This window comes from Parasteatoda tepidariorum, chromosome 6 (genome assembly GCF_043381705.1).
Source record: "Parasteatoda tepidariorum isolate YZ-2023 chromosome 6, CAS_Ptep_4.0, whole genome shotgun sequence".
Classification (NCBI taxonomy): domain Eukaryota; kingdom Metazoa; phylum Arthropoda; class Arachnida; order Araneae; family Theridiidae; genus Parasteatoda; species Parasteatoda tepidariorum.
The window spans coordinates 91,384,424-91,398,570 of NC_092209.1; the positions used below are offsets into that span (position 1 = coordinate 91,384,424).

The 14,147-nt window shown below is 29.4% G+C and overlaps 1 protein-coding gene across 2 annotated transcripts in view; it reads right to left on the bottom strand.

Moving 5' to 3' along the window:
- The window catches only part of LOC107440235 (MAP kinase kinase 4), a 47,556-nt gene that overhangs the window by 21,836 nt on the left and 11,573 nt on the right, over window positions 1–14,147 (bottom strand). For both annotated transcript variants that reach the window (XM_043053164.2, XM_043053165.2), the window contains exons 4-8: window positions 12,013–12,126; window positions 11,801–11,920; window positions 7,475–7,594; window positions 6,157–6,208; window positions 2,387–2,514 (exon numbers count right to left, since the gene is read on the bottom strand). In XM_043053164.2, the coding sequence (XP_042909098.1) occupies window positions 2,387–2,514; window positions 6,157–6,208; window positions 7,475–7,594; window positions 11,801–11,920; window positions 12,013–12,126 (534 nt within the window). The remainder of the gene's footprint in view (window positions 1–2,386; window positions 2,515–6,156; window positions 6,209–7,474; window positions 7,595–11,800; window positions 11,921–12,012; window positions 12,127–14,147) is intronic.

The window sequence follows — 14,147 nt, forward strand, 5'->3', positions numbered from 1 at the left end:
AAAAAAAAAAAAAAAAAAAAAAAAAAAAAAAAAAAAAAAAAAAAAAAAAAACTGAATCCTTTTTAAAAATTGTGAAATCTCCACAGCGATAACTGGAAAAAGGTCACTTACGAAGTAATTTTTATTTCCGACAGACACAGCATGAATCGGAAGCTTCAAAAAGGGAATAATTACAAGTATCGATAATTAAAAAAATATGCAAAAATCAGAACTGATAACTGCCGAAGAATTCCAATCGCTTCAAATAGTGAAAACTCAGGTGTACTATTTGAATTTTAAGGATTATAATATTATGAGGATTTTAAAAAATAACGAGAAAAGCACCAACAATAACTGTCAATTTCTTTTTTAAAATCAATAGATTTAGCCCAAATCGATTGTGTCAAAAAAGCAATTGCTAAAATGTGTGATTCGGATTTCTCATTTTTTAATAACATCAAATGAAAATATCAGTAAAAAAAAAAAAAAACATTGGTAACATTACGTCACAAAGAATTTTGGATGTCGTAATAATAATGTATAAGAAGTATGGGGATTTAAAAAAAAAAATTCATACCAATTATGGGCAATAAAACGATCAAAACACATGGATTTACGATGGTATTGATACAAATGGAGCACATAAAAAAGTGATTTTGCAATGATTTAGGAATTTTAAAAACCAAGAAAAAGTCAATTTCATTGCAATTAAGAGAAACAAAGTTCCAAAGACGGATTTACCATGTTATTCAACACTTTGAAAAGAGATAATTAAAATGGGCAATTTGAAATTTCCATGTCTAAATATCATTTAACTTATGTTAATAAAGTAAATCTAATTACAGTCAAATAAAGGGGGCAAATATATAACGTAGAATAGACAATTCTTCTGTTATAAAGCAGAATATGAAACGAAATCGCTACTCATTAAAATATATGGTTTTAAAAAAATTAGAAAAATGCCATTTTCCTAGCAAATAATCTTTTAAATGTTTGCCATTTTGGAATTACTTTTTAAATTATCAATTTTCTACCTTAGTTGTCATCTCTGTAGTTCATTCATTGGAGACAAAGTCAGGAATTTTTTTTCAGTCGCATGTTCTCAAAGTTAAATTTTTCTCAGATTTGCGTAAAAAATGTCGGTATCCTGCACGAATGAGCATTTAGGAAGAAAAAAAAGAAGATGCGTGTAAGGGTGAAATAAATGTCTCCTAAACGAGATTTTGAGTAAGTATTGAAAATTAAATTTTAAATTAGAGGAACTGTTAGAATATAAATTATTTCGATTCGCAGAAATCCGCTGAACGATGGTCCTGAAATTCATGAAATTCCGCAAATCAGCTGAAGAATCACATGCGTGATGCAGTTAAAAACACTAAAACATTTCGTCAAAGGTATTTTTAGTAACCATGGGAGAGTTTTATGCGGCATTCTAGTTTAAAAGGGTTATAATGGACCGAATTTTGATGCAAGCTAAGAATTGTGGATGGTATTTCAACAGTTTAGCAATAAACTTTCGTCTAAAACTAGGTATAACGGATGGTAATTAAGAAAATAAGTAAATAATTTAACGCAGTAAAAGTAAGAAAAATCAATGAATAAAATTCCAATTTTTTTTTAAAAAAATTTCAGAAGGGTGGCCACGCTGATGCTCCCAACCAAGAATCTTGCACTGCTGAGTGTGCTTTCTCATTGTCATCACAACAGCACGTCAAATGCAGAATTTTTTCGAGCTATCTGCGACAAAACTCTCTAACGCTAATATCTTTCAACAAGATATTTTTAATAATTACAAACATATATGTCACAAATTTAAAATAACAATGCACTGTGCTTACAAAAAAAAAAAAAAATCTTGAACACATATTTTTTTTTAATTCAACATGTAATAATTTCTGATTCTAATATTATGGGTGATATTCTTACATTTTTTTTTTGGGGGGGGGGAAGTTAAAAATCATGAATTCCACAGTTGTAATTGCCAAAAAAAGATCGATGACGAAATCACGCGAATTAGACTCCCGATAGTGTGGTGTAAATTGAGAGCGTCTAAAAGTGAGCATCCAAATGCCGGATTCAAATATTCCGTGTAAATTTCTGTAGGAAAGAAAATTCTTTCTGCAAGAACTGTGTAACATTCTGCGATTCTACCACGGGGAGTCAAATGTGACAAAACACTTTTTCAAAATGGCCTATTATAATTTTGACAGGGTCTAACATTGCCTCATTCAGCCACCAGCAGTATCCTGATTAAAACATACCTGTCTTGTTTTCTCACTGTTGTTGGATTTCCTGAGAAAGGCAAACTTCCCCTTCGTATTTCCAAAATGTTAAATAAGAGCATTTTTATGATAAATAATTATTGAATGATAAAAAAAACTAAAAATAGAGTTTCAAAAGAAATTACCGCCATGTAGGGTCGACATCCAGCATCCCTTGTTTTTGCAATGGAATCCACTAATTGGCCACTAATTCCAAAGTCACAAAGCTTAATATTTCCTCTACGATCTAACAGGATATTGCTTGGTTTTACATCTGGAATAAAATATACTTTTCATATGAATAATCCCAAAAAACCGAAAGATATACCTGAAAATATGAAAACATCAAATGCTTCAATAATTATCAGGGGTCTGTTTAGAAGAAATTTGGGTCCGTTAACGGACCCTTCACAAAATATCTTTTCATAAAAACGGACCCTTCACAAAATATTTTCACTTAAAAACAGACCCTTCACAAAATGATTTTTCTTTTAATCGAACCCTTCACAAATTCATTAATATTCATTATTGTTTTGTTAATCAAATAAACCCTTCCCAGGGCAGAAAACAAGAAAGATGGATGTAAACGAATTAAGTTCCGCAGACGATTCTACCATTATTCGTCCGAAATGAATATTCTGCGTTCAGCAGTATAGGCTAAATACCAAATATTTGTATGTTGCATCTCAGCTTCAGAAGCAGCAATTGCTGTTTATTTTTGAAAATTTGATTTTTTTATTATAATTTTACAGTGCCGAGCATAATCTTGTATCTATTTACAATTTAAAAACTCCTTCAACAAGTTTTTTGCAATGACCGGACCCTATTTGAACAAATGCATAAAAGCGGACCTTGGTTGAAAGAATGTGAGTAATTTTTTCACAATTTCACAAAAAATGGACCTTTCACAAAATGTCTGGACAGACCCCTGATTATAAAGAAATGTATTGAGCACTCAAAAATGTAGACTTGATTTAGAAAAAAAAATTTAACTTAAGGAACTCAAAAAATATGCCGGTCATCGATGATGATATAAATTTTGGGCATCCACTCCATTTCTACAATGTTAAAATTCTTTCCACCTCGTCACGTCACTTCGACTCGATGTTCCGAAATGTAGATAAACTATATTGACATAAGGTTGCAGAATGCAATATATAAACATTCATACTGTACAAAAGCTGTTTAATCATTTTTGTAGAATAATTTTTCTGCAATCATAAAAGAGCAATATTAGTAGCGGCAAAGGAATTGGTTCAAGCATCGTGAGTATAGGGATAATTAATTTGGGAAGGTCACAGAGAGATTTTCCAACTAGATTTGATTCTGCAGTGGACAGTGTTATCACAAAATAAGGCATGACATTGGCTGAAACCATTTAGATAAGAATTGAACTGAAATATTAAATGGCATCTGTTAAGTTGGGCTTAACTTACTGCCTCGTAAAATTTCAGAAGAATCGTTAAGACACTTGGTTGGGGAGATCAGCCTGAGTCATGATGGCTCAGGGGATGCTTTCGCCTTCCAACGAGGAGAACTGGATTTGAATCCCAGCGACTGCTGGTCTATACGAATTCCGCACAGTGCTGATATGAAATATCCTCAGTGGTTAGAGGCCCCCTGTCGTCAAGCTAACAGTGGGAGGTTTTCGTGTTTTTCCTCTCCATGAAATGTGAGTTAGCTCCATCACAAGTCTTCCACGAAGGCAAATTTCCCCCAATATTTGACCCAGGAGGAGTTCCCTTGTCTTCTGGATTGGGTTCAAAATGACAAGGCTACGGAGTTGAATATTAGTAGTCATAATCCACAAAATTGGCTAGGCTGTTAAACGACGGTCATAAAATTATGAAAAGTTCAGCCTGTATGTCTCTCATTTTATGCAGTATCACTCTGCATCACCCAACTACCTCTGTTATTGTTACTGTTTTTTTGGATCGTATTGAATTTAATCTGATCACTATTATGACTATGAATCCCAAATTAGGCTGCCAGAAAATGACAATAAAACAAGGAGAAACATATCAATGATTTTTTTTGTATGATATTGTATCATTAATTTTAATTGAAAAATACAAAACAAGTAAGTTTTTTTAAAACCATATAACAATTGATCATTATTTTGAATAATTTCCCTTGCTCTCTTCATTTAAAGTTCATACAATTAAAAAATCAACCCAAAATTATCCTGATTTCGTTTGACAAACAATAGGGATGCTACTATCATCATCATAATAGTTGGCCAGACAGTCCAATGTGGGCCAACGCCTTCCTCTGAAGAGTTCTTCCAATTTATCTTTGATCTCCAATTCTTTTCATTAATTGCAAGAAAATCAGACTCCACCGAGTCAGCCCATCTCAACTACGACCTTCCCCGCTTACTTGTTCCAGTGATTCTACAAAAGCAGTATCTTTTTTATTGTATTGTCATCACTCATTTGTAACACGTGGGCCATCCAATTCATTCTATTTATATTTATGTGTTTAATAATATCGGGTTGTATTGTACAGTTCAAAATTAAATCTCCTTCAACAGTTATTGTTTTCACATTTACACCACCAAGTATACTCCGCAAAATCTTTCTACCAAATATTGTGAGACAATTTTTCTCTAGTTTTGTCATTGTTCGTGCTTCAGAAGCATATGTCAAGACTGGACTGACAAGAATTTTGTACAATTGAAAAACAAAAATGTTTCACCACTTCACAGACAGAAGAAGTAATTAAAATTTAAAAGAGTAACCATTATTTATATAATTACATAACATAGACTGCACATTAATAATCAGTTTGCAATTTTTGGTATGAGCCAAGTTTTACACTCTTTAAGGAAGCCTTACATTGAATTTTTATTATTAAAAAATAATTATGATTTAGCAATAATTTATTTCGCAACACATAATTTTGACTTTTCCTTATCATTACGGGTATGTTGTTTCTACTGATAATTCAACCATCACATTTTCAATTTCTGTTCAACTACTGTTGTGAAATAATTCAATTTATTACTTACTCATTAATTACTAAGTACTTATTTGAATTCGTAGCCCTGTTTAGTAAAATCAAATTTTTGAACTGCATAGGCTTAAATAATGAAAAAAAAATCTTTTTTCTCTTACTTAATAAATTAAAATTTTCTATTCTCACAAATTTTGGAAGCTTATAAACGAACTCAAAGGAATAAAAAAGGAAAGAATCCTAAAGGTGTAAATTACATTTCTTAGGTAAATCTAAGAGTGACAGTTAAAAAATCTATGAAATATGGAGTAAAGAAATCCCATACGAAAACTGCTCATGAATTATGGAATTTCTATTTAATAACAATGACCCATTCAATAACATAAATCTATTGTCAGAAACTCGCTTCATATTTGATAAATGAACTTTACTGCAAAGAAAAAGAAAGAGTGACAAAAGTTTTAATAAACTTCAGAATCATGGTGAAATCTATAATTTGAACATCCAACAAATATTTAGAAATGCTACAGTAAAGTTATAAAAAATTGCAGCTCATGTTCAATAAAAGATTGATTCGTTAAAAATAAAGTATAAATTAGGCATTATAAAATCAGCTGTCTCATAAAAGTTCTCAGAATGGTTTGCTAACAAGTAGTGCTACCTTAACTGAAACTGCAATTCTAGAGCATCAAATGACATTTTGGCCCATACATTGATTAATATTTGATGATCACTCATTTCCAGGCTTTTTTTGCATGCCGAAAATCGAGGTGGTAAAGAAAAAAAATCTCATTTTTGGAAAGGGAAAATTAAGGACTTTTAAAAAACGAAATTATGCACCATGAAACAATTTTTTAAAACATTACGCACCCAGATTTTATGCAAATAAAAAAAAGGAATATCAAACATGGAATTTTCTTTTTGTTGTTGTTGATTAAACACTGTTAAAAATTTAACTTACCACGATGAATAATATTCAATTTCTCTTTAAGATAGTTCAACGCTTTTAATGTCTGCAAAAGAAAAACAGAATCAGAAAGAGATGTCTAAGTATGAAAAAAGATACACACTGTCCAAAAGAAATTATAGAGTGATCCATGTAATTTGTGACATTCATATAAGGATCAAACCTTTCTGTACATTTCAGCCTAACAAATATTAGGATACATTATTACTAACAATAAAGAACATACAATACAAATATATGCAGAAATTCCTAACACTGATTAGGTCTAATATACAGTAATTGAACAGCAGCACAATCAGTTTGGATCAGAAAAAAATGTGTAAATAAATTTGATTTTTGGAACAAGTTGGAGCCAATAGTCTTTATAGTCTAGTAAAATTAGATTTTTGAGCACATAAATTAATATTTTATAACATATTTAACAGTCACTTCGAAAAAATGCATAATTAAATGAAAAAGATGAAATAGAAATGCAACAAAGAATTACTTTTTAGAATTTAATTCAGCACGCTTATATCATATCCATTTTAAATAATTAGATAAAAGAATTATACCATACATAAAACTAAGTGTTTATATAAGTTTATAATGCTGATAACAAAGACCTCTGACATATCACAAGCAGAGAAATTGCCAGCTAATCTCCAGGAAAACAATTTTAATTTTATCTGCGAAGCGAACAGAAATTTAATTGCATAGCAGTTATGGGGGATTGGCAAGCGGTAGCGTGCAGGGGGCGGAGCCCTCTAGTATATACATATATATATATCGTGAAAAGTGATTGTTCAAATTCCAAATTCACTTGATCGTAATATTGTATTAAAAAATGGGTTTTCTAAAATCATACAGATTTTCGTTGCAATGACCGTTGAAAAGGAGATCGAGAAACAAAATAGATTTACAATGGAATCTGATCAAATTAAGCACATTAATAAATGACTCAAATTTGTAATTTAATATTTTTTATTTTGTGTTCAGAAGAAGCTGCCGCAGGTTGTCAACCCAATTTATTCTAAAAAAACATCGCAGGGAGCACAGAACTTTTCAGGCAAAAAAAGGTGCCATAGTCGCCTCAGGTCGAAAATAGTTGCATTTTGTTGCCTGTGGCAACCCCGGTCCTTACATCTTATTGAACAAGTCTGAGATCATTGAATTCAATTATTTTTTAAATCAAATGAAAAAAGAAGAAAAAAAAACATTATTTTGAATTAAGAAATCTGTAACACATAAAATATCTTACTATAAATATTAAAACAGTAAAATGACAAAATTGTTTAAAATAAAAAAGCTACCCTTTAAAAGAAAAACTCACCGCCATAGTAACTTTTCCTAAAAAACTCTCTGGTATTCTTTGATTGAGCTTCTCATGCACAATTTTATAAAATTTGTCTAACGATGTATCCATTAACTCCATGCAGATCCAACAGTCACCCTACAATAGGTACAAATTATTATTATTATTCAATTTCAGAAAAAAAAAATTTATATTATAAAAGAAGGCAACCAAATTATGTTTTAAAGGAAAAGATTAAATAATTTAAAGGAAACAAAGCTTGTTAGCAGTTCAAACACTATTAGTATTCAGCTATGCCATTCATAGTTAATTCCTCTCCTTGACTGATCTTTTTTCAACAACTTTTTTAATGTGCTGACTGAAGCAGAATGAATGTTCAGTCATTGGAAAAGCAGCAAGAAAGAATTAAAGAAAAAAAAATAATGTTCTTTTTTTTTTTTGGAAATACTTTTCTTTTAACACATCGTGAGGTTAAAAAAAAAAAAAAAGAATGATGTGTCTATGTGTTAAAAAATTTCCAAAAAATAAACATTTCTGGGAATCAGATAAGCATAAATGGAACTTTTTACTTTAGTAATAAATCAGCAAAAATAATACGAAAAATAAATAAATAAAATCTAATTCGATTTTATATAATTATAACTATTTATATTCACAATATTTTTATTTGATTGCGAATTTGATTTTTTGTTCCAGCTTGTAAGAAACGAACAGAAAAACTCTGTTTAAAACAATTAATTAATTCTAAATAATTACTACTAAGATAAAATGAACGATATTTATTTAAAAATGTATTGTTTTTCCTGCCCTTTTTTTTTGAAAAAGGTGTAAAACAATAGTAATCTAAAGTTAATAAATTGAAAGTTTTAACAAAACATCATCTATAAAGTCAGGGGTCGGTCTAGGTTTTTATGAGAAGTAGCAATTTTGTGAAAAATATAGTAAAAAATCAACACAAAAATGTGGTAAAGTAAGAAGATGTTTTCAAAAATTAACACTGCAAATAAAAATGGTTTAAGACTAGTAAAGTTTTATATATTTTTCTCATATATTCAAAAACAATTTTGCTAATGTAAAATTTTGGGCTTAAAATTGTATCCAAATTTAAAAATCCATAAAAATCATTGTTCATTGTTAAATTTCAACATGAATTTAAGAAGGAAAAAAAAAACTTGCATTAACAGTATTTGCACTAAAAGTTTTTTTTCATGAGAACATTTCTCACAAAGTCAAATAGAAAAAAGTTTTTTTCATGAGAACATTTCTCACGAGGTCAAATAGAAAAAAGTTCTACAGGACAGACAAGAACAAAAACTATTTCACACAAAAATAAAGGTCTGTTAGAATAAATTTAGAAGAATGTTCGAATCAAGGTGCGCAGCTAAATCTTTCAGCAAAATGTAAGCACCTTTTAAGCCCTACAAAAATATTTTTAAACACTATATACATTAACAAAACGCTAAATAATTTTCTAAGATGCAACATGATCATGATAAAATAACTAGCTTTTGACAAAAGCACTCTTTTCTTGATTATATTAGCCATTAAAAAATGATCAAGGGATTTTTCGGTTTGATTACAGAGGGTGGAAAATGAAGCTTGAAATTGAGAATATCTTGCAAAATGCTGCAGACTTGCACACGAGATTGCAATAATGTCACTGAACCCGGCGCACTGTAAGCACGTGCGGACTTGCAAGTATTTCATTGAACCTGTAAAACAATTGGCACTTTCATACGCTATGTACCGCCAGTACATAAATGTTGGATAGAACAATGTAAAAAGCTCGCTTTTGCATAATACGTGGCGGAAATTGACACGGTAAAGGAAAAAATATCATTTTCGAAAAGGGGAAATGAAGCACTTTTTAAAAACACCCCATGAAAAAAGCAGCTTTAAGAGCTTTTAAAAGACTAAAATGAAAAAATGCACCTTTACACACTTTTTAAAAAATGCTACGCACCATGTCGAGTGTTTAGAATAATGTTTTTCAATAACAAATTTCAACTTCCTGTAAAGTTCACAGATGGAACACCTCATCATTTAATTCTTAAAAATAATTAAAAAAAAATATATACATAAAATAAAAATAAAAACTCCGCTACAATATGGCGTAAGCGACCATTTAAGTTTACCCTATCACACTATCCGGTCAAGCACGTGCTACCTATTCATATATGTGGAATTAACCAGGGAATTATTGTTTCTTACGGGGATACGAAAACAAAATTTTTAGAGGGCGGGGAAGATAATCATGGAACTTGCTCTTTTAAAAGCATTTTGTGAAACTACTGTTTTTCCTAAAGTTGAATTTGTGAAGGTACTGCTGAACGGTAGAAAATTTGCCCTGGACAGAACATTGAAAGTTATCTGAGATTTTTCAAAGATTTTCTTTTCTTAAATATACTTTGTGAGTATTTGTAAAAAAGACATTTTGTGTGTAACAGCAAAGATTCACAATCTAAGGAAGTGGAAGCATTACAAATAAAATAATATTAATTTCTCTCAAGATATTTTTATTTTTCAGACAATATTATGCAAAATATAATTATTTTAATTAGCATTTGAAACAAGTTTTCCTCTTTTAAATTTCTAAAAACTTAAGGTCATAATTGTTCATTTTGTCTACCATTTGTGTAAACTGAAAGATGCCACTGCCATCACAAATAATTTTTGAGAATTACCTCCTTCTTAACCCGTACCAATTTGTTAGAAGAAAAAAAAATGCAAAAAAATCAACACATTTTTTTAAAAATTTTATTAAGAAATATGCGAGTTTTAAGTTTGAATTTCAATTTTTTTTAATGTGTAAAAATATTTAATTTACCTTCAGTTTACTATCCCTAGTAGTCTTTGGCAAATGAAAAAAGTTAAATATGAGTCTTTGCAGGATAGTTCTTAAAACAAGGGACAACACAAAATGATACTTTCCTAACGCCAATGAAATGACATTTTTTTTACTCGTTCTTCTATGCAAATTCAGCAACCCTCGCATATATAATCACACAAAACACGTGAGCAATCCCACAATCCAACTGCAAAACTCCCAAACAAAACTTGGCAAACTTCTAATCACAGTAGATTATTATTTTTATTTGACAAACGTACTGACAAATTCAATTCAATTATAATAAAACAAAACGTACTGACAAATTCTATGTCATATTTTTCTCAGGAAAATAAATAGTTACAAAATATAAATACCAGAGTTAGTTTGGGATAATCAGGGAAACGGTTTAAAGGGGTCAGTTTTGTTCCGCACAGCAACGAGCAAGTGCGTCCAGCCTCAGATTGCTCGGTTATATCGTGTCTTTCTAGTTTGTAGTAAAGTTTTATTTTGGGAGTTTCTTTAGCTAGTCCATGAGCCGTCCAAACTACAGTTACTACACTTGCATTAAAATAATGTTTCTGCATCATCAGTTTAAGCTCAAGTATTCATCAAACAAACAACAACATCTGCTACATTTTAGATTTTCAAAATGACTTTTCATGACTCATTCACAAGAACTTTTCATGACTTAGCGAAGTTACTATTTTCTCCCGACAAAAACAGAACAATACATTTAAGAAAGCATTATAATAACATTAATAGAAATAATAGGTAAAACCAAAACTGTTTTACTCTGCATCTTCATAATTATAGATTTTAAATGTAAAAAACAGAGTAAAGAAAGAGTTGAAGCAATAAAATAGCTAAAAAAAATACAAAAGCAAAAAATTTTTTTTTTGAAAATTACATTGTTAAGATACTTTTTTTGTTCCTCGGAAAGGAAAGAAATACTCCTGATTTTTCTATTATCATTTCGGAACAAAAAAAATTGGCCAATGACTGGCTTGCTTCGGTTAGAATTTGAAATAGATAAAATATAAAAAAAAAGAAGAAAAAAAATTCTGAAATCACAGAAGTTTAAAAGACAATTCGCTGCAGAAATGATGTTTTTTCTTCTATTTTTTGAAAGAACACCATAGTTTTTTAAAGAACATAATAAAAACATTTTATATTTTAATAAAATAAGACTGAGTGAGGATTTTGTCACAAATTCAGATACTCGGAACACTGTGAAATTGGGAGAGGAGATAATTACATTTTAAAAATTAGATTTTTCGGGGACCTAAATCAATGATTTTTCTTTTTTAAAAAAAGTTAAAATCATGACAAATTTTGTTCTATGCCTAAATTTATGACTTTCCAGGTGTGCATAACATTTAATTTTTCCTAACTTAAAAATTATTAAGTAGATAGACATTTCTTTAAAAAGTAATTTTAAATTACCCAAGTTTCATTGTAGGACAGTTTAATTTTTTAAAATGAGTTAAAAAGTTCAAATATGAAAATAAATTTACTTCTTTAAATATTGCACCAAAGAATTGAACTATATAGATACAATCATTGCTTTTCATAACAACTTCCAAATCCATCAGAAGCTGTTTCTGCTCTTTTTCATCTACTGTAGACCTTATCCTCTAGAATTCAATAAAAAAAAGTACAATATATAGATATATTAATAATAAATAATAGATAAAAGAATATATATATATATTAATTATTAGGGTACCTTTACAGCCATTATAGTACCACTCATTTTATGTATCATTTTATTTACAGTTCCAAATGCCCCTCTTCCGATTTCACCCAAATCTTTGAGATCATCCGCTGTGAAATCATACGTCTGAGAGGAAGAGAAAAAAAGAGGATTCATTATTAATCACAAACTTTTCAGAATAACCATTGGATATTTTCATAATTTCATTTAAAGAAGACAGAAAATAAAAAAAACTTATCTGATTTACTTTATAGTATAATTTAAAACTGTACTACATAATTCTTCATAATATTTTTGTCGCTTCTAGTAACAAAATAATAATTTCAAAATTAGGATAGCATTAAAAATAAACTTGTTTATGATAAAACTTTGTTAAAAGTACACTATTATTTCAATGAAAGAAAATTACATTATCTCACGAAATAATCTCTAAATTTTGAGGTGTTCAGTCCCTTAGGAAGCACTTAATTTTATGAGTCATTTATTAAGCCACCCATTGTGCTATTCATATATCACTACAGAAGAAGACTGTTCAGTTGGCAGAAATACTCTGTATGTGTTTACAAAACCTATTTCCCAAATGAACAACTGTCAAAGGTCCCACCATAGTTTAAAGAAAAATTTAATCAAGTTTTTGAATTGTTTGGGATTGTTAAACAGATCCAATTTATTACAATAACCACAATAATACTTAAAACAAAACTAATAACAATGCATTGTTTCAAATAACGTTGGTAAGCAGCATCACTATTGGCAATAAAATAATAACACTTTGTGTTAATATAGATAAAAAGGCCTTGCAGTGGAGTAAAGAAAATAAATCGAGACATTTTATTTAAAAAATCAGGACATTTCACGGTACAGCATACAGGTATCAGACAATTTTTATAAAGAGAAAACAAACAAAAAAGTGTTTTTTTCTACTTAAAAAGAGGCACATTTTATTGCAAAACAATATAAAATATACTATTTTAATTTCATACTTATTTTGACATGGCACGTCAAAAATTATAACAAACAGCCATATCTTACAAAAGATTGGGGACAGTCTTTTTTATATCATTGGGAACATTTCATTAGAAGTCAAGCTACATAACTATTTAAATCATGTACAATACTTACACAAGAATTATTACTTTTATTATGATTATTATTATCCAGGGAGCATAGCCAAATCTTTCACAAAAAAAATAAGCACCCTTTAAGTACTTTTAAGCACTCAAAAATATTTTTAAGCATTGCATTAACAAAATTCAAAATAATTTTCAAAGACTTTATATGATCATGATAAAATAACTAGTTTCTGATATAAAAAAAAACTCTTTTCTTGATTATATTAGCAGGGGTTCGTTAAGACATTTTGTGAAAGGTCCTGTTCTTGTAAAATTGTGAAAAAACTACTCATAACTTGTGAATATAAAATAAGCATAAGTCACATTCTTTCAACCAGGGTCCTGCTTTTGTGAATTTGTGCAAATAGGGTCATGTTATTGCAAAAATTGCTAATAACCTTTTCAAGAAGTTTTTACAATGTAAATAGGTAAAAGATTCTGCTCAACAATTGCTGCAACTAAGTTAGAGATGCAATATACAAATATTTGGTATTTAGCCTACACAGAATATTCATTTCCAACCAATAATGGAAACAAAATCACTCACATTTTTAAAAATTTCAATTGACAAATTTTAAATAACACAACTTAGTTGTGTATCACTTTTAATGTGTTACACCTTAAGTAAATTTAAACAATTATTAAATTTATAATATTTTTTTTAAAAATTAGTCAGAAACTAAATCAATTATTTATTTACAAAAAAAAAAATTATCATTTAATATCAATAAGGATGTGCACACCATGTTTGTAATTTAAACTTAGGGTAACTCAGAAAACTTTCCTCTGTCCTTCCCTCCCCCGAGAAGCGTTTATTCGATTAACAAAACAATAACAAGGTGCGAAGACAAATCTTTCATAAAAAAATAAGCACTTTTTAGGCTCTCAAAAAATATTTTTAAGCACTATATACATTAACAAAATGCAAAATAATTTTCAAAGACTTTTACATCTTCATGATAAAATAACTAGTTTCTAACAAAGATCTCTTTTTCTTAATTACATTAGCCATTATTAAATGCTCGAAAAATTTTT